The sequence below is a fragment of the Pseudorca crassidens genome, chromosome 2 (assembly GCF_039906515.1).
Source record: "Pseudorca crassidens isolate mPseCra1 chromosome 2, mPseCra1.hap1, whole genome shotgun sequence".
Classification (NCBI taxonomy): domain Eukaryota; kingdom Metazoa; phylum Chordata; class Mammalia; order Artiodactyla; family Delphinidae; genus Pseudorca; species Pseudorca crassidens.
This window is the reverse complement of record NC_090297.1, coordinates 86,653,625-86,675,364: the sequence shown is the minus strand read 5'-3', so window position 1 is coordinate 86,675,364 and position 21,740 is coordinate 86,653,625. Positions and strand designations below refer to the sequence as shown.

The window sequence follows — 21,740 nt, the reverse complement described above, 5'->3', positions numbered from 1 at the left end:
AGAGCCTTGTATTTGCATGCCACGTAGCCCACCTGATAAAGATCACCTGATATGTCTAACATGACCTCCGGAATGTTACATCAGTGCTCTACTTCTACCCAATAATTATAACTACACTAGTGTTTGCCCTTCTTGGTAGGGCTTCATTTCACTGACCTTTGCATTATGAGTTGCTTTGCCCAGTTTGCATATAACTTCCCACCCAAAGGTGACTTTGATGGAGCTTCTGAAGGTAGCCCCAGCAGGTCTCCATAGAAATGGCCCCAGGGTTGTCTCCAAAGTGCCCTGCTTGAGTTGCCATGGTAAACAACCAGGCTAGATTGCTCTATTCAGTTCTCTGCCAGGGTCTCCATGGTGACTGCAAAGGAGGGCTCCTTTTAAGGACCTCACAAGGGCACGTTTCCATGGTGACCCTATCCTGCATATTTCTAAGCAACTTCCCTTCAGTTGTTCTGCAACCAATCAGAGCAGGTTCATTTTGAGAGTAACCCTGGAAGGTTGCTCCCAAAGATATCATCGTAACACACAGGTATTTGGAAGTGAGGTCTGTAATCAAATAAACTGCTTGAAAATGTAAATGGTACCATTCACAAATCATTAAATTAGTTCCTATGCATTTTAGGATCTGTTTTTGATGGGTAACAAAAAAATACTTTCTCTGTTTCAAACCTTAATAAAAATTATCTAACGGAATATAATGCAGATAATTAAAGTCTCAAATTTCTCCAATCTTACAACATAGCAGCTAACTAGGTAAAAAATACTTTATAGTGGACATGTCTCACACTCACACACACACACACACACACACACACACAAAATGAAATCCAAAATACAGATGGATCATCAGGTTATAATGAGATATCAAGGAAATTTTTATAGAGCAAAAGACAAAATATTTGCAAGTCAAATGAAAAGAAAAAATGTGTTTTTTAGTTGAGTTGGGAAAGCCTAGCCATATTTGGGCCTAAACTATTTTTTCCTGTGTTTTTGTGGTTGGAACAATCCCAACTACTCTTCCTTTCAATTTAAAATACGAATATAAGCCATTCTGAACAGATGCTTGGTTTTCAAGCCATTTTACTATTCTCCTGAAACTTTAAAATACTGTACTTTTCCTAGTATTTAGTCAAGGGCAATATTTTATCTAATCACAAATTTCAATATCCCACAAATTTAAATATCTTTAGAAATTATTTAACAAATAAAAACATTCTACAGTTACAATGATACAATTATAATTGTTGTACATGTGCTCACCCATCTCTGTTCATTCCAGTTGACTTTTTAAATTAAAAAAAAATATATGTACATATGTGTGTGTATATATATTATATAAATATAATATATATAAATGTGTATATATATTTATCCCTTACTGTATTGAGAAGGTTAATCTTGGATTTCCTCTTTTTTCTCCTCATCTTGAGGTAAAAGCAAGAGCTCCCCCTCGACCACTAGTTCCACTTGTTCTACATTTTCTGTTAGTCTCTCTCACAGATTCCATTCTCCTACTCTGTCCACAGCAGCCCACCACTCCCCGCTCACACTCCATGCAGGAGAATAAATTTGAGTTTGAAAAATAAGCATAGTTAAAAAAGGTGAGGATAATTCATAATCACGTTTTAGTGAAATCTCAACATTTTACACAAAGTCTGATTTTGTAGAGACTTATTGCTTCAAATGTTCAATATGTTTTTATGAAGCCAAGCAATCACTGCAAGTTTCATTCATTCACAATATTTATTGAGTGACCACCATGTACCAGGCACTGTTCTCTGGGCTGAGAATACTTCAGGAAACAATTAAAAAATTCCTACCCTCAAGGTATTTAGATTATGGACAGGGAGAGAAAGAGAAAGATAATACAAAGAAAACCAGTAAGAATTTCATCTTTTGTGTTAGAAAATTATTAAAGCTAGAGAGAAAATTAAAGAAGGGAGGAGGGAGGTTAGCTCCCAAGCCAAGTTGGGATGGGCAGCAATAATACAATGGATTAATGGGGGGCGGGGGGGTTGGGGGCTGGGGGGGTGTTTCAAGGACTCCCCCATTCACCTGACATAAGTGTACTCTAAACCCTTAAATTAAAAATAAAATTAGGAAAGTCTCTTTCATAGAAAATGTAATAAAAGTTAACAAAGTAATGAGTGATTTCTCCAACTTTTATACTTGCTCTCTGAGAGGCAGCATGGTTTGAGGGAGGCAAGTGATACTCCAGTCCTACTTCTGTTTCAAGAACTATATAAATTTGGACAAGTTACTCTACGTTTCAAGCCTCTTCCTCTGTTTTAAAATGATAACAATTCTGATCTGATAGTATCATGACAACATGCAAAGACAAGAAAATATAAATGCTAAACTATTGTGCGTGAAAATATAATGTCTGAAATTTGCTTTAGAGTACTTCAGAAAAAAAAAAAAAGTGAGAAATAGCCAGGTGAAAAAAACTGGGCAAAATGTTGGGAATTAATGAAGCCCAGTGGTGGGTAAATGAGTTCATTATATTATTAGATCATTTTTTATGTTTGAAAATTTCCATGAAAAAAGTATTTTAAGAAAAGGATTAAACTTGAAAACGAAGATACCTCCTTTGTAGAGATTTTTACAATAACTAGAAAAATATGTATAGGAACACCAACTTACCTTGTACAAATTTCTTATAAAACTAGTAAAAAGTAGATTTATTTACTGAGTACTTGCTAACCTTCTGGAACAATGTTAGGTACTTTTTTCCATACTTTCTGAATTCAAGCACTCTAATTTAAAAAAAAATTAACTTCATACTTTACTCATTGTAAGAAAAAATATAAGACAGAAAGGCAGAAAAGCATCGTAAGCTTACAGACTCACCTGGTACTCAATGTATAATTGATTTTTGGAAGAAATTTTAGTATCATTTACTGAATGCTTAAAAAAAAGCATGTAATGGAGCTAATACAAATTTTAGACAATCAATTCTACGTGATTATAACAAGAAATTTAAAAACTTACCAGATCAGTATCTGCCTTTTTAGAGGTCAAAGCTTCAACTTTGGAATCCAGTTCTGCCTGTATTTGATCTCTTCTTTTCATGACACCCTTCATATTAAAACACAGGAATGAAACAGGTTGTACTTAGTTTTAATAATCTTTGTATAACAAAAATATACATTTGAGAATATAAATACCATCTCTTCCCCAGGCCATCAGTCATCTAGGGGTGTAATGACTTAAAAAAAAAAAATAATCTCTAAAAGCTAAACTGATAGCAAGTATTTAAAGGAAACTTTTTCATAATCTTTTATTAGTTTTCCCAATGTACACCTTACTGGTTTAAGTACTTTATGTACAAAAGACATGTTTTAATGGTGCACTCTAGGCAGGTACAGTTCTTCAAAAAGAGCAAAGAACTAAAAAAGTCAATAGGAGCACTGAAAATACGTGCTATGGTGTAAACTGGTTGCAGTTGGGAGGGCACATGGGCTACACATCTGAAAGTATCTACAATCAGCCCTCTTATTGAACTCCAAAGGCATAGTTAATCAAAGTCAATTACAATGGGGAATCAAAATTGAAGTGTGCATTCACATCTTAAGATTTTATTTTAGCTTAAAATATGTAAGTATTAACCGATTAGCCAAGACTGAGGAGAAAGCATGGCGTCTGCTCTGACTGAGAGGAGTTCCATCTTGTTTTCTTGAATAACCATGATTTCACGTTTCACTTAATACACCCTGGTGAAGGAATTTGAGTGCAGAATTCATCTACATCTTTTATAATGTTTTCTAGTCTTTTTCAATGTCTTTCCCTTGGTGACTCACTTTTCTTCCAAGACAGTCTTCGTAGACACCAAGATTCTTTTTATTTGTACTCATCTTTCACTGGTTTCCATAGTATTAATTAAATAATGAAACTGTAATAATGAACACAAGTGTCCTAAACAGTTCAAGGCAAAAATAAAACTAACTCTGGGTAAGCAAACAGTTCAGCCAGGGAGAGCAGAGTTGCAGGACATACAAGAGAAGGGCCTTAGTGACGTACAGGTCTTTTGGGTATTTTCAGAGGAAGGGAAGAACCTTAACCACAAATCAGTTAAATGGAACCAGATAAGCTGGCTCTATAGTATTTGAGAGAATATTGAGAGGCATTAAGGATAAAACTCATCCTGAAAATGACTCACCCTGGTTTTGTGCCTGGTGGAATCAATCTTAAAACGTTCAAAAGAGATTAACATTTCTCTTGTTTTCAAAGAAATGAATAGAAAATTCAACTAATTATCACAAATTCTTTTATATTTACTTCAATGTTTAATGGCCATTAATGTCAGGAACCCCTTCCTTTCTCTAACCCAAATGACACATACTATAATTTAGTCCCATTAATTTTATGTATGTTTCCATAAATATGAAATATTGTGCTTCATATAGATAGAAATATTTTAAGTAAGAGGTGACTTCAGAAGACAACTAGTAAAAACTGCACAAATTTAGTCAAGGCATGTATTTTTCATTATTTTAGCTCACATTGAAGAAAATATTCCAATATAAAACAGAAGCACAACTTCAATATAAGTGCTATTGATTATATCCTAGGAACCTACAAAATAATACAATCAAATGAGGACCTATAAAATAATTCAATTCCGGTTGCTATTATAATTTTTCCACACCTTTAATAATACAGGATTTAAATTGCATAATTTCCATCCTGACATAAAGAGCAAAACATCTAATTAAGGGAAAAGAATATAATATTTTTAATGATAAAAATCAGATCTCTTTGAACAGCCACACAAGAGAGATCAATAATGAAGTAAACCAATGGAATGTAGCCAAGGAAATTGATGGAGGCAAGGAGGAAGCACCTCAGCAGTGAAACATTAGAGGACTTTGGGAAGCAGGGAGGGTGTGTTTATGGGAGGATCACAACAAAGTCAAGTAACAGCAGAAATCCGAAATACCTACAAAATATTTAATGATTCTGTGAAAGGAAAACCTAAACATGATAAATACGAAAGAGGCAGATATCATGCTGAAAGGCTAAGAGAACTTTTCTTAACAAGACAAAGTAAAAAAAATTTTTTAATCCTCCCAAATCAAGAGGACATGAATACAGAAACCAGACATGGATTCAAGTCTAAATGGCAGAAAAAATGGACTATAACTGAATGCAAGCTGACTCCTTCCCCCACTGTCACCCTACAACACCAGAAAGCTGAGGGTATCAGTTCAACTGTGCAAGGTATTGTGAGCAGAGAATAATACTGGATGAAAAACATTAGCTTTGCAGATAGCATTGCTAAATCCAAAATATCTGGAAACCTTAACTTGAACTGAGGAGGGTAAATGCAAAACTCTGATGTAAGAGGAATAAAAGCCTTTTCAAATAGTGAAAGAAACATGTTAATTTGAAGGATCTCTTTTCAGAAGCACCCAGAAGACAGAACAAACATCAAGATCCTACTCAAGTACTTTCTACATAATGATACTAAATATATTGCTAAATCAAATGTACCTAGAAGCAAGAAAGCAACTCTTTCATGAAAAGAAATTTCTCAAGTGCTGAAAAATTTTAAAGTAAAATTTTAAAAGGCTGGAAAAACTAATCATACTCCCTATGTAAATCCTGACTGAGGATGCTTCAAATCTATCTTATAAACTGTTGTTGCTACTGTTGAAAATTCCTGTCTTTTACTAACATATTCTTCCACTCATCAATTCATTCATGCAGTGAACAAATATTTATCAGTATCTACACGCAAAGCATCCTTCTAGGATGGGAAGATAGTGGTGAACAAAAAGAAATAGAAACTGCCTTTATAAAGCATATAATCAGGTCAGGAACTAAGGCAGAAGTAGAATTAGGTGTTCTTACCATTAACATTTCACTATAAAGCACATACTCATGTACGACAGGAAGCAGGGCCTCTGAGAGTCCAGACATCCGTTTTTCAGTGGCCTTACAGCATCTGTCAATGCAGCTGGCAACACCTTTTAGAGTATCAGCCAGATCTTCTTCTGATGCTGACCACAGAATATGAATTGGGCCATATTCTTTCATTTCATCAAAATATTCTAAAAAAATAATAAGTTCTTCAATTTACAGGAGTTTTCAAAATCCCTGTATTACAGACAATAAGAAAGGACCTTATTTTCTCATTGTGCACATGTTCTTGTACATGAACATAAGAATATGGATATCATCTTTCATTAAATTGACCTGTCATCCCAATCTGCTCAACTGGTCCTTGAATGAAAACTTTCCAAGTGTAATCAATAACATGCTTTTTCATTCTCAAAAGTGTCCTGGCTTGGGAGATAAATTATACGATCACTGTATCTATGACAGGCTTCTGCCTACCAAACAAACTATACCTGAATACCTCATAGGCAACGTGACCTAAACAAAACATGTCTTCTTTTTCCTCTTATCCTGTTTACATATCCTCTTAATGGTAATTGCTTCCAGAGATCTAAGCAAAAAATGTGGGGTCATCCTAGACCCTAGACTCACACCTGCACAGAGCCAGTCAGCAATTCCAATATTTCTAAATCTCTATCTATCTATCTAACCATCCATCCATTTACCCACCCACTTACCTACCCACCCACCCACCTCTCCTCACTTCCACTGTCATCAGCATCTCTAACCTGCACTACTGCAAGGGACTTCTAACAATTCTCTCCCTTTCAATTTTTGTCACAGTATATGAACAGTGAAGTTTCTTAGCTGAATTAGAAAGTCCTTTATGATCAGTCCCTACCTTGCCTCTCCAGGTCTAACTCCTCAGATTCTCCCCCAAAGATATTTTAATTCAAGCCAAAATAACCGCTCATTCATGAATATCTCATGATTTCTCCTAACTTAAACAATGCATGTATCTTTTAGTCTTGCCCTCTGCCATTTCTATCATCTAACAAACTACTTCTAATCCTTTAAGTCCTAACACAAACAAATCTCTTCTGTTTCTGTTCCAAAGGCTTCTTAGATGCTTTGTCCTCAATGAGTCTATTATAATTTTATATTTCTATTAAAGCCTATCATAATTTAATACTTCTATTATCCCACTTTATTATAACTGCTTGCATAACTCACACACGCCTAGGCCATATGCTCCAAGACTCAACTGGGCAGGGTCTTATTATTTTTTTAATCTCGAAGCCTAATACATAATATATTCAATATATATTTTCATATCAATGAAAGAATGAATAACAAAAGACTATTCAATGCTCGATAAGCCAAAAATTTATCCAAAAATTTGGATTTCATTTTAAAATCTGAATGCTTTTATACGTTTGCTTTCACACTATCAACTTTTAATGACAGACGGCTTTTTATGGTAGAGAATGCATGAGTACTGAGTGTTTTTGGTTTAATATCCATATAAATACAATTAAATTCTCTATATTTAATCATCTTACTAGTCACTGGGGTTAGTTGAAATATGTCATATTGCTCTAAATTAAACTTTTTACTAAACTATTAAAATTTCAGAAGTTTATATGATCAAGTAAACTAAAAAAGACTTTAAAAATTAAAAAAAAACAGAAATATTAGTTGTCACCTAAGGAAGATATTCGGTTTAATGACCACTAGAGCCCTTCCAAATTGCATCCTCTTGATCTAGGCCTATCTTTTATTTTAAATAATCACCAAACTAATATTTCTAGAAAATATTCTACTTTATTTCTTTTCTCAATTTGTGTATATATCAAAGTGTGTCATTAACCCTGTGTAGTATTTATTTTTATATAGAGAGCTTCCCTGAAATTCTAAAACAGTGCTTATACAGCACTCAAATCGCATCTGTATGCAAACACTTAATGAGCTGCACTGTAATTTGTCCATTAATATATCTGTTTCCCCAACTAAACTGTGAGCTCAAGGACAGGTACTATCTTAATCCTCCTTCAATCTTTAGCACAAAGCAGCAGCACAACATGTGGTCAATACAAATTTGCCTAATAAATTGGGGAACACAAAACAAAATCACAGAAAAAAACTGAATAAAAGTAAATCATAAGAGAAATGACTTGTTGTGATCATCAAATTCTTTATGATTTAAATATGAATGAAACACCCTATATAGCTTAGACTCCCAGGACTACAAAAAAAAAAAAAAAAAGTCTATCATTTTGAATGAAATCTTGACAAGTGGGCTTCACATTCGAAAGACCAAGAAATCCTTCAAGTTTGGGCCAGTGTGCATTCACTCCTTGAAAATGAGAGCTCAGATTTATAAACTCTACCACAAAACACACTTTTCGTTTTGAGCATTTCACAAATATTAGAGTATATCAAAGATTTTAAAACTAGTCCCTTGTGCTGGCAAATATAAAGCATATTGATATTCTACAGAAATCTTAAGTGTCAAGAGTTTCCAAGGGCCTCTTTGAATTGCTATACAACTTAACTATGCATCAAGAATCTACTTAATAGACCTGGAATCACAGAACCTAGTTAAAACAACTGGCTTCTTGACATTAAAAAAAAATGGCAAATGGTAAATACAAAGGCAGACCAAGAGGCATAAAACAAATTATTAAACAATATTTAGTCACCACAATGACCTCACCAAGTCAATACATAGGAAAGGAAGTTAGAGAAAAGGCAATACACACTCAGATATAACAATTTTTTCTATATCTCTTTTAATAACCAATCAATTCTTGATAAAGCAGATTTTCATACCACCAAATCTTATGTTTATTCATTTATTTTTTCAATCACTGAATAGATTTTAACTGAGCATCTACAATGTGTTAGGCGCTATCTAGATACCAGAAATAAATCAATCCTTTTCCCTTTTTGTCCTGATGGAACTTACAGTTTAATGTGGGACATGGACAATAAAGAAATAAACCATCAATGTAGGGACTTTAAGTAGTTCATCTCTAAAACCGATTTATATTAGGAAATATATTTTCTGAATTAGTCATCTATTTTTAACGTAGGTAAATATAATCAGAAAATTAGCAAAAACTCATAGAATTAGAAAAAATCATAATGGAATAAATTATTATTTTTTAGTATTTATTTATTTGTTTGGCTGCATTGGGTCTTAGTTGCGGCATGCAGGATCTTTAGTTGCGGAATCTTGAGTTGCGGCATGTGGGATCTGATTCCCTGACCAGGGATTGAACCCAGGACCCCTGCATTGGGAGCGTGGAGTGTTAGCCACTAGACCACCAGGGAAGTTCCATCATGGAATAAATTCTAACTTGAAAATAGGAAACAGGACCTATTTTCCCATATATAAATCTCTGCCATTGGTTGGACAGGCCTAATGAGTACTTGTCCCCCCATACAAAAATCACTAGAAACTGTGAAAACCCTATTTCCTGACACATCCCTTCTTTGATTAAAACTATAGCCCATGTTGAACATTTGAGACCAACTACATCCAAAATATTAAGCTCTTTATCACTATTATCTATAAATGAGAACAAGACAGCTAGTGATTAATTAAAGCAAATGGAAACCGGCCAGGACTACATTCAAAATCATTTAGGAATCAGAAATTTTCACAATAGATCTGGGAATAAACCACACTTTGAAGGTGAAATTCTAACTTAATGTTGTGTGATTCCTCTGTAAGGAGCTTGGAAGTCGCCACTGGTCTTAACAAGAAAAATGCCGAGCAGACTGAAAAGCCAAATTTTTTTTGGATCTGTGAGAGAGGGGAGGACACAGGACAAACCACTGCCTGCAAGACTGAAAAGACAGACACATGGCTACAAGGAATCTTGTCTTCCTGGAGCAGAGACTCAAGAGGGGAAATCACTTCTGCAACCAGTGCCGGGGGGTAGGGAGACTGAAACTGTCAATGATGAATTGCTGGAGGCTCAGTGTGGACAATTCAAAGAGTTAATAAAAACTCCAGAGGAACCCAGTCACAAGGGGACCCCACAATGTTGTGAGATTTACCCCCAAAAGCTTACACAGTAAATATCAGATAAAAACTACTTCTGCTTCCTGCAGCGGGTGGGAAGGCCTTGTTCCTTCTTAACAAGGCCTGCCCTCATGGGCAACTAGTTAACCAGAGCATAACCTGATGGGATATTATCAGAACCTAAATGACCTGGAAGGGAAATACCCAACTTGAGCCCACTCTGGCCATCCTGATCCAACTAAGAGGGGGGGAGGAAAAAAAAACAACTTTTGTGAAGCTCACGGTCCAGAGGCACAGACTCACTAAAGGACTGAGACCTGATCACAGGCCTCTAGGATACTTCCTCTCCCCGACACCTCACTACCACATTACTAAAGGCCTGTTTACTTTTATGAGTACATCATGTCCGGCTACCAATAAAAAAATTACAAGACATACCAAAAGGCAAAAAACACAATTTGAAGAGAGGGCAAGCATCAGAACCAGATGTGGTAGAGATGTTGGAATTATCAGACCAGGATTTTAAAACAACTCATTAATATGTTAAGGGCTCTAATAGATAAAGTAAACAGCATGCAATAACAGACAGGCACTGTAAGCAGAGACAGAAATCCTAATAATGACCAAAAAGAAATGCTAAGTTGATGTTGCCTTACCACACCAGCAAATGTAAAGATCCATCAGAAATCAAACAACTTTGAAATCACATTTCAGTGATTCTACATACCCCTTTCTTCCTTGTAAATTCTCTGAGATATTTTATCTATCAAATTTATTTTCTGGCTAAATATTTCAATAAAGTTATTCATTTCCATGAACTCCTCGGGGCGGCTTTTAACTCCTCTCATTGATAATGCAACCGCTCTGACCGTCTGCCCCATCCTGCTGAGTAATCCAGGCCCTTGCTTCTTGTGAGAAGAGAGTTCCTAGACAAAAAAATAAAATATGCGTGATGAAGCAGACAATGATATTCCAAGTCCCAACAACAAAAAAGAAATCTAATTAGAAGAATAAAATAAAGATAATAAAAATGTTTCATATACGTCTTCTTTTTTTTTTTTCACGTTAATTTGAAGCAGATGAGTTTAGGGTACAGTTCTTTCTCTAAATCTCAGTCTCCTTGATAACATTCCTTTTCAAAGAGCTCATGTAAAATATGTTTCCTCAGAGCATGGATCTTTCAAAGAACAAGGTTTAACAGAAGGAATCGCACTTAAGGAGATTACTGGAGAAGATAAGAAGGATGATATGAGATGAAATCCATATTTTATAACAGGAATTTAATAGAAAAATGATTGAGAAAAAGATTTCTTAGGGTCTAACTATAACTACTCCCCGGAAAAAAATTGGAAAACTTCATTAATTCTTTAGTTATAATAATAGCTAGCATTTATTAAGAGCTTAATGTTGCAGGCACTATACCTGCATTCTTATATACATAACTCACAATAACACTATGAAGTAGGTTCTATTATTATCCTCATTGTACAGAAGAAAATAGAAGCAAAGGAAGGTTTGCTCAAGTTCCAAGAGCAATGAATTACTCGATAAGGATTGGAGCCCTAGCAGTCTGACCCTAGGGGCTTCACTGCTAAGCACTAACCTGCTTTGTCTACTTAAAGTCACTAGAATAGTTGGTAAACAGATACTCCCTGACCATAGCTCTGCAACTAACTTAACTGGATAAACTGTGACACTATCTCCACTGGCTGACTGTCTTTGGAGAAAGATTTTTAATAAAATATATAACTAGCTGTTTCTAATTCTAGTTAACTTAGGAGGGTCAGCTACAGACTTGCAAAGTAGAAATGCTATAAAAGGATACACTACAGTATTCCTTCAGAAGTATGGCATACTAAAAAAGAACACCAAGAAGGAGGACAAGGGATTCTGAGGATGGTTGTAGCACTTACTGAAACACAGGTTTGAGATCAAATAAAAGATGAAGAGTAACATACACACACACAAAAAAATCTATAACAATGCTGACTACCAAATCCACAGATAAAAATATTATGTATTATTTACCCAAATATTAAATAACATATTATCTTTCTCCAGATCTTCTTTCCTAAAGGTCTTACACAAAATAATATATAAACTTGTTTATTTCCATGTCAATATGATTTTGTGTGCAAATAATAACAGATGCTATTCTTGACCAGGCAACACGTCTATCGAGGAGTGCTACCACATCATTCGATAGAGTAAACATTATCAGAAACAGCACAAGTCACAACGGGCAAGCTGTTACTGCAACTGCTGACTGCAGATAATGTTTCTAACAGCTTCTAAGGGTCTGGAGTCAGGCCACAAATTCATCTCACATAAGTCACATAGGGCTTCCAGACAGCAAGTACCGTCAAGATTGAGATGAATCACTTTTTAGCTTCGATCACTTTGGCAACAACCGAGAGATAGAAAACTCAACACTGGTCAGTAAGTATTTAATACTAACCATTGTTCTACCTATCATCTTTCTTGGTGAGTTACATCTTCATAGAATAAAAGAAAAGGAACATGTAAGGTTTCTGTATTAGAAATTAGACCCCCTTCAATTAGGTAATTGAAGGGAAAGTAAGGAAATTATATTATTTACCTATCTCTCCATCCATCTATTTAATAAAATCTTTTATCCTAACTTGAAAAGCCCTGACCAATTACTACTCAAAACAGTGTCAATTTTTAAATGTTTATATATTTTCAGTATTGGCAATATATGCAAGGAGTACCCAGGCATTAAAAAAAAAATTCAGCTACCAAGAGAAATATGAGGATGTATATGTGAGAAAGGTACAAGATTTTCATAATGTTTATACGTAGACCTGACGCAGGGTTGTAATTAAAGGATCTCTCTCCAATGTTTAAAAACACATCTTAATTCGAGGTCACTCTTACCTAATTTATAAAGGTAAATAAGAGAAAGCATACAACCTACTACACGTATAGATACTAAAGGATTATATGAGTATAAATTAAAATCCTTTACCCAAGCTTGTGCAGTAAGAAAAACTTTAAAGTCTTCATTAAATGTTAGAGTTGGATGATCAGCAATTCGGTTCAAAAATTTATGCAATGCCTTCCTGCGTGTCTCAATGAAGTCATCGTTAAAGCGTTCCACCATTCCTTTCACTATAAACTTTTCTGGCAATGGCTAGGGCAAAAAAATTTAAAAAGGTATCTGAACATTATGTGGCACAGGATTATAAGGAATTCTACACTTTTTCTTTTTGGAAGATTATTTGAACGTGTGATCATTTCTTATAAAAATAATTTTTCAAAATTCACAACGCTAGAGCCAAATACTAAAATCTTAACACATTACAATACTTTAAAAAAACAAATCTGTACATAGATTGAAAAGTTTAAAAACAAATGTTCCTAAGATAAATGAATTATACTGAATTAAAAGGTCTGAAATTGGGTGTTAGGCATTCTAACGATTCACAAGACAAAATGGCAGTTATTCTGTGAAAAAAAAAATGTAAACTTACTGGAATAATCAGAGTGGGGTGTGCTTCTTCAAGTCTTTCTTTCAACCAAAGGAAATCTTGATAACGTCTCCTAACTTCAAATTCACTGGAGTCAAATTCCCCACGAGACGTCTGAAGAAAGTAGGAGAAAATAACAGCACATGCAATATAAGACAGAAGACATTTGCCTAATGTTATTTTAGACATTCTGAAATAAATGGGTCTCTAAGAAAAACTAACAAATTCTAATTATTCAGTGTTTGTCAGCCTGTCTTTTTTTTTTTTTTTTGCAGACATCAATTCATGTAGCAGATGAAACAAAGCAAACTTTCCAGTATTCCCAGAAAGAAAGCAAACATCATGCTCAAATTTAAAATCCAAACTGAAAAAATCTGTCTTAGAGCAACCATCTGTCTTCCACAAGATTTTAACTACTATTATCTTTGGCATGACTTTCTTGCTAACAAGAAAGTGTGTTCTGAATTTAGGTTTCAAATATATTTCATTTTTCAAGATGATCAGAATTCAGAATTTGAGGAAAGTCCTATTTTTGCAACTTGGAAAATAACCTGAACATAACTGAGAAAAAAATGTTTTCCTGGAATTTGCTCAAATGAATTGCTTTGATAAAATTTGCTTTTAGTATTTGAAAATTCTAACATTATACAGAGTGATTTTACTGCTTTTTAAAAATGTCATTAATGGAAATTTAACGTGAAAAGAAAATCTTCCTATCATTTCTCAAGGAATTCTGAGCTATATGCCTAAACTCCTAAAAACTAAGCAAATACATTAAAATATCTGTTCTTAACAAACCAAAAATCTATTCCAACACACATGACAAGAAGAACATGGGTAAAATATCAACCTCACTTCTATTACCTGAATCCCAAGCCAGATACAAAAATAGCTTAGATAATGTGCCCTCACCTATCATAAGAAAAAAAGTCATTTATATAATTTTTTTAAAAAAATTATACACAGTAATATTAAGTTTGAGATTTTCCTGGAGAAGTAAACATGGAATAAATAACACATTACATATTTCACATTCACCAGAAATATCAATCACCCACACAGACGAACACAATTGTAAAATTAAGCAGTTCAAGTCAAAATAAGATGCAATCTTAATTGTCATAAAATAAGGCTCACAAAAGCTATACTTGACAAAGTTTATTCTTTTAAAATGAATGTTTAGAATATCATAAAATATATCTTAGCAAAACATTCCCTTTTTAGCGGGAAAAAGTGGAGGTAAATGAGATGCGGAAGTCTAAGGAACTACATGTTCAAAAAACACTACAAAATCTAACTATTATGCCAAATGGTACAAGTTGTGGAAATGGTAAAAATAGGCAAACTAAATCTAGTAGAAACACGGTTTAACAAATATATATACAAGTTGGTATGTGTATATATATATGCAAATACATAAACATGCATACATACATATGCACACAAAACATGTTTAGAGTCACTCATTAAACAACACTTACTGATACCTCCTCATACCTGGCACATACGTATAGGTTCACTATCCATTTCCAAGAAAATAAAATGGCATAACTAACAATAAAAACACTCAAACACTGGGAAGTTAAAGTAAGATAGAGCTTTACATGTCTTCAAGAATTCCCAAAACGTCAAGTAAACACAAAAGAAACTTGTATAAATTCCAGGAACAGAAAGACATAAAATCAAGTCAAATAATTGGTTGATTCTGTCCTCATCACCCTGCCACTGACTTAAAAGAGGAGTTCCCTAACATACTACAATAACAGAAGAAAACAGAGGATAAGTACAAATCTTAAGGACAGTGCATTCTTTCTTCCTACTCTAAGACTTCATTGGGCTTCTAAAGGGTTATAAGTTATATATTATTTCTGCTCCAAAATAACTTTTTAGAACACAAGTTCTTTCTAAGTTGGAAATTTATCATCAAACGCTGTTATTCCTACTGTTTGGAAGTTTTATCTCTATCTTCTAATCTAGAATACAGTTTCCCATGGAAAGTAAATTGTAAATGGTGTTTCATGTCTGACCATAAGAGCTTGCATACTTGAAGTTTAAGACTAATGGACTCATGTGATCTATACCTCAAAATGCATTTATTTAACAAATACTGACCTTTGGTCAAGGGCAAACAGTTACTCTAAATTGGAGGATTTAGAAAACTGTTTTTGAGGGAAAATGAATCTCAGAATCAAGAATACACTTTAACCCACAACTACATACTGTCAGGCATTGATGAGTTTGTCTTCATGATGAGGATGTGAGAGGACAGACCCTTATTAAACCTCTGAGTTCTTACTCCTACATGTCCTAGGTCAAGGCAAATCTCTAATCTCTGAAACAGAAAGTACTTCTTTAGAGCACTCACCTCAGATATTCTAACCTGGAGAATAAAGGATAATTTCCCATAAGGGGAACAGATGCCAGGAATGTGGGCTTCCTGATATAATTATTTACAATCGGGTCACCCTTAAGTATTTCTAAGTAAGAGATTGCCAGTGTACATGTAGGTATATGAGCATGTGGCATTTATCCTTCTTTTTTATGAATGTGTATCTTTATTTTTTATTTTATTATTATTTTAACATCTTTATTGGAGTATAATTGCTTTACAATGGTGTGTTAGTTTCTACTTTATAACAAAGTGTATCAGTTATAAATATACATATATCCCCATACCTCTTCCCTCTTGCATCTCCCTCCCTCCCATCCTCCCTATCCCACCCCTCTAGGTGGTCACAAAGCACTGAGCTGATCTCCCTGTGCGATGTGGCTGCTTCCCACTAGCTATCTATTTTACATTTGGTACTGTACATATGTCCACGCCACTCTCTCACTTTGTGGCAGCTTACCCTTCCCCCTCTCCATATCCTCAAGTTCACTCTCCAGTAGGTCTGCATCTTTATTCCAGTCTTGCCCCTAGGTTCTTCATGACCATTGTTTTTTGTTTGTTTTTTAGATGCCATAGATATGTGTTAGCATATGCTATTTGTTTTTCTCTTTCTGATGTATTTCACTCTGTATGACAGACTCTATGTCCATCCACCTCACTACAAATAACTCAAATTCGTTCCTTTTATGGCTAAGTAATATTCTATTGTATATATGTGTCACATCTTCTTTATCCATTCATCTGTCAATGGACGCTTCCATGTCCTGGCTATTGTAAATAGAGCTGCAATGAACATTGTGGTACATGACTCTCTTTGAATTATGGTTTTCTCAGGGTATATGCCCAGTAGTGGGATTGCTGGGTTGTATGGCAGTTCTATTTTTAGTTATTTAAGGAAACTCCATACTGTTCTCCACAGTGCCTGTATCAATTTACATTCCCACCAACAGTTCAAGAGGGTTTCCTTTTCTCCACACCCTCTCCAGCATTTATTGTTTGTAGATTTTTTGATGATGGCCATTCTGACCGGTGGGAGATGATATCTCATTGTAGTTTTGATTTGCATTTCTATACTGATTAATGATGTTGAGCATTCTTTCACGTGTTTGTTGGCATTCTGGATACCTTCTTTGGAGAAATATCTATTTAGGTCTTCTGCCCATTTTTGGATTGGGTTGTTTGTTTTTTTGACATTGAGCTGCATGAGCTGCTTGTAAATTTTGGAAATTGATCCTTTGTCAGTTGCTTCATTTGCAAATATTTTCTCCCATTTTGAGGGTTGTCTTTTCATCTTATTTATGGTTTCCTTTGCTGTGCAAAAGCTTTTAAGTTTCATTAGGTCCCATTTATTTATTTTTGTTTTTATTTCCATTTCTCTAGGAGGTGGGTCAAAAAGGATCTTGCTGTGATTCATGTCATAGAGTGTTCTGCCTATGTTTTCCTCTACGAGTTTTATAGTGTCTAGCCTTACATTTAGGTCTTTAATCCATTTTGAGTTTATTTTTGTGAATGGTGTTAGGGCGTGTTCTAATTTCATTCTTTTATATGTACCTGTCCAGTTTTCCCAGCAACACTTATTGAAGAGGCTATCTTTTCTCCACTGCATATTCTTGCCTCCTTTATCAAAGATAAGGTGACCATATGTGCGTGGGTTTATCTCTGGGCTTCCTATCCTGTTCCACTGATCTATATTTCTGTTTTTGTGCCAGTACCACACTGTCTTGATTACTGTAGCTTTGTAGTATAGTCTGAAGTCAGGGAGCCTGATTCCTGCAGCTTCATTTTTCTTTCTCAAGATTGCTTTGGCTATTTGGGGTCTTTTGTGTTTCCATACAAACTGTGAAATTTTTTGTTCTAGTTCTGTGAAAAATGCCAGTGGTAGTTTGATAGGGATTGCATTGAATCTGTAGATTGCTTTGGGTAGTAGAGTCATTTTCACAATGTTGATTCTTCCAATCCAAGAACATGGTATATCTCTCCATCTGTTTGTATCATCTTTAATTTCTTTCATCAGTGTCTTATACTTTTCTACATATAGGTCTTTTCTCTCCTAAGGTACGTTTATTCCTAGGTATTTTATTCTTTTTGTTGCAGTGGTAAATGGGAGTATTTTCTTTTTTTTTTTTTTCTTCTTTTTGCGGTACGCAGGCCTCTCACTGTTGTGGCCTCTCCCATTGCAGAGCACAGGCTCAAGACCCGCAAGCTCAGCGGCCATAGCTTACGGGCCTAGCCACTCCACGGCATGTGGGATCCTTCCGGACTGGGGCATACACCCGTGTCCCCTGCATCGGCAGGCGGACTCTCAACCACTGCACCACCAGGGAAGCCCGGGAGTGTTTTCTTAATTTTACCCTCAGATTTTTCATCATTAGTGTATAGGAATGGAAGAGATTTCTGTGCATTAATTTTGTATCCTGCTACTTTACCAAATTCATTGATTAGCTCTAGTAGTTTTCTGGTAGCATCTTTAGGAGTCTCTATGTGTAGTATCATGTCATCTGAAAACAGAGACCTTTACTTCTTTTCCGATTTGGATTCCTTTTATTTCTTTTTCTTCTCTGATTGCTATGGCTAAGAATTCCAAAACTATTTTGAATAATAGTGGTGAGAGTGGGCAACCTTGTCTTGTTCCTGATCTTAGTGAAAATGGTTTCAGTTTTTCACCACTGAGGATGATGCTGGCCGTGGGTTTGTCATATATGGCCTTTATTATGTTGAGGTAAGTTCCCTCTATGACTACTTTCTGGAGGGTTTTTATCATAAATGGGTATTAAATTTTGTCAAAAGCTTTCTCTGCATTTACTGAGATGATCATATGGTTTTTCTCCTTCAATTTGTTAATATGGTGTATCACATTGATTGATTTACGTATACTGAAGAATCCTTGCATTACTGGGAGAAACCCCACTTCATCATGGTGTATGATCCTTTTAATGTGCTCTTGGATTCTGTTTGCCAGTATTCTATTTGAGGATTTTTGCATCTATGTTCATCAGTGATATTAGCCTACAGTTTTCTTTCTTTGTGACATCTTTGTCTGTTTTTGGTATCAGAGTGATGGTGGCCTCGTAGAATGAGTTTGGGAGTGTTCCTCCCTCTGCTATATTTTGGAAGAGTTTAAGAAGGATAGGTGTTAACTCTTCTCTAAATGTTTGATAGAATTCACCTGTGAAGCCACCTGGTCCTGGGCTTTTGTTTGTTGGAAGACTTTAAATCACAGTTTCAACTTCAGTGCTTGTGATTGGTCTGTTCATATTTTCTATTTCTTCCTGGTTCAGTCTCAGAAGGTTGTGCGTTTCTAAGAAATTTCCATTTCTTCCAGATTGTCCATTTTATTGGCATATAGTTGCTTGTAGTAATTTCTCATGATCCTTTGTATTTCTGCAGTGTCAGTTGTTACATCTCCATTTTCATTTCTAATTCTATTGATCTGAGTCTTCTCCCTTTTTTTATTAATGAGTCTGGCTAATGATTTATCAATTTTGTTTATCTTCTCAAAGAACCAGCTTTTAGTTTTATTGATCTTTGCTATCATTTCCTTCATTTCTTTTTCATTTATTTCTCATCTGATCTTTATGATTTCTTTCCTTATGCTAACTTTAGGGATTTTTTGTTCTTCTTTCTCTAATTGCTTTAGGTGTAAGATTAGCTTCTTTATTTGAGATGTTTCTTGTTTCTTAAGGTAGGATTGTATTGCTATAAACTTCCCTCTTAGAGCTGCTTTTGCTGCATGCCATAGGTTTTGGGTTGTCGTGTTTTCATTGTCATTTGTTTCTAGGTATTTTTTGATTTCCTCAGTGATCTCATGGTTATTAAGTAGTGTACTGTTTAGCCTCAATGTGTTTGTATTTTTTACAGATTTTTTCCTGTAACTGATATCTAGTCTGATAGTGTTGTGGTCGGAAAAGATACTTGATACAATTTAAATTTTCTTAAATTTACCAAGGCTTGATTTGTGACCCAAGATATGATCTATCCTGGAGAATGTTCCATGAGCACTTGAGAAGAAATATTCTGCTGTGTTTGGATGGAATGTCCTATAAATATCACTTAAGTCCATCTTGTTTAATGTATCATTTAAAGCTTGTGTTTCCTTATTTATTTTCATTTTGGATGATCTGTCCATTGATGAAACAGGGGTGTTAAAGTCTCCTACTATGATTGTGTTACTGTCAATTTCCCCTTTTATGGCTGTTAGTATTTTCCTTATGTATTGAGGTGCTCCGATGTTGGGTGCATAAATATTTACAATTGTTTTATCTTCTTCTTGGATTGATCCCTTGATCATTATGTAGTATGCTTCCTATCTATTGTAATAGTCTTTTTTTTAAAGTCTATTTTGTCTGATATGAGAATTGCTACTCCAGCTTTCTTTTGATTTCCATTTGCATGGAATATCTTTTTCCATTCCCTCACCCTCAGTCTGTATGTGTCCCTAGGTCTGAAGTGGGTCTCTTTGGACAGTGTATATACGTGTCTTGTTTTTTTATCCATTCAGCCAGTCTATGTCTTTTGTTTGGAGCATTTAGTCCATTTATATTTAAGGTAATTATCGATATGTATGTTCCTATTACCATTTTCTTAATTGTTTTGGGTTTGTTATGGTAGGTCTTTTCCTTCTCTCGTGTTTCCTGCCTACAGAAGTTCCTTTAGCATTTGTTGTAAAGCTGGTTTGGTGGTGCTGAACCCTCTTAAGTTTTGCTTTTCTGTAAAGGTTTTAATTTCTCCGTCAAATCTGAATGAGATACTTGCTGGGTAGAGTAATCTTGGTTGTAGGTTTTTCCCCTTCATCACTTTAAATATGTCCTTCCACTCCCTTCTGGCTTGCAGAGTTTCTGCTAAAAGATCAGCTGTTAACCTTAAGGGGATTCCCTTCTGAGTTATTAGTTGGTTTTCCCTTGCTGTATTTAATTTTTGATAGTTTGCTTAATATGTGTCTTGGCATGTTTCTCCTTGGATTTATCCTGTATGGGATTCTCTGTGCTTCCTGGACTTGATTAACTATTTCCTTTACCATATTAGGGAAGTTTTCAACTATAATCTCTTCAAATATTTTCTCAGTCCCTTTCTTTTTCTCTTTTTCTTCTGGGACCCCTATAATTCAAATGTTGGTGTGCTTAATGTTGTCCCAGAGGTCTCTGAGACTTTCCTCAATTCTTTTCATTCTTTTTTCTTTATTCTGCTCTGCAGTAGTTATTTCCACTATTTTATCTTCCAGGTCATTTATCCGTTCCTCTGCCTCAGTTATTCTGCTATTGATCCATTCAGAGAATTTTTAATTTCATTTATTGTGTTGTTCATACTGTTTGTTTGCTCTTTAGTTCTTCTAGGTCTTTGTTAAACGTTTCTTGTATTTTCTCCATTCTATTTCCAAGATTTTGGTTCATCTTTACTATCATTATTCTGAATTCTTTTTCAGGTAGACTGCCTATTTCTGCTTCATTTGTTTGCTCTGGTGGGTTTTTGCCTTGCTCCTTCATCTGCTGTGTGTTTCTCTGTCTTCTCATTTTGCTTAACTTACTATGTTTGGGGTCTCCTTTTCACAGGCTGCAGGTTTGTAGTTCCTGTTGTTTTGGGGTTTTGCCCCTAGTGGCTAAGGTTGGTTCAGTGGGTTGTGTAGGCTTCCTGGTGGAGGGGACTAGTGCCTGTGTTCTGGTGGATGAGGCTGGATCTTGTCATTCTGGTGGACAGGTCCACGTCTGGTGGTGTGTTTTGGGCTGTCTGTGGCCTTAATATTTTAGGCAGCCTCTCTGCTAATGGGTGGGGTTGTGTTCCTGTCTTGCTAGTTGTTTGGCATAGGGTGTCCAGCACTGTAGCTTGCTGGTCATTGAGTGGAGCTGGGTCTTGGTGTTGAGATGGAGATCTCTGGGAGATTTTCACCGTTTGATATTACGTGGAGCTGGGAGGTCTCTTGTGGACCAGTGTCCTGAACTTGTCTCTTCCACCTCAGAGGCAGAGCCCTGATGCCTGGCTGGAGCATCAAAAG

At 35.3% G+C, this 21,740-nt stretch overlaps 1 protein-coding gene across 5 annotated transcripts in view; it reads right to left on the bottom strand.

Moving 5' to 3' along the window:
• The window catches only part of SNX7 (sorting nexin 7), a 97,647-nt gene that overhangs the window by 47,668 nt on the left and 28,239 nt on the right, over positions 1 to 21,740 (bottom strand). For 4 of the 5 annotated variants that reach the window (XM_067726991.1, XM_067726993.1, XM_067726992.1 and 1 more), the window contains exons 3-7: positions 13,369 to 13,479; positions 12,864 to 13,028; positions 10,602 to 10,800; positions 5,854 to 6,053; positions 2,992 to 3,078 (exon numbers count right to left, since the gene is read on the bottom strand). In XM_067726991.1, the coding sequence (XP_067583092.1) occupies positions 2,992 to 3,078; positions 5,854 to 6,053; positions 10,602 to 10,800; positions 12,864 to 13,028; positions 13,369 to 13,479 (762 nt within the window). The remainder of the gene's footprint in view (positions 1 to 2,991; positions 3,079 to 5,853; positions 6,054 to 10,601; positions 10,801 to 12,863; positions 13,029 to 13,368; positions 13,480 to 21,740) is intronic. The other variant, XM_067726994.1, reaches the window with a different exon arrangement.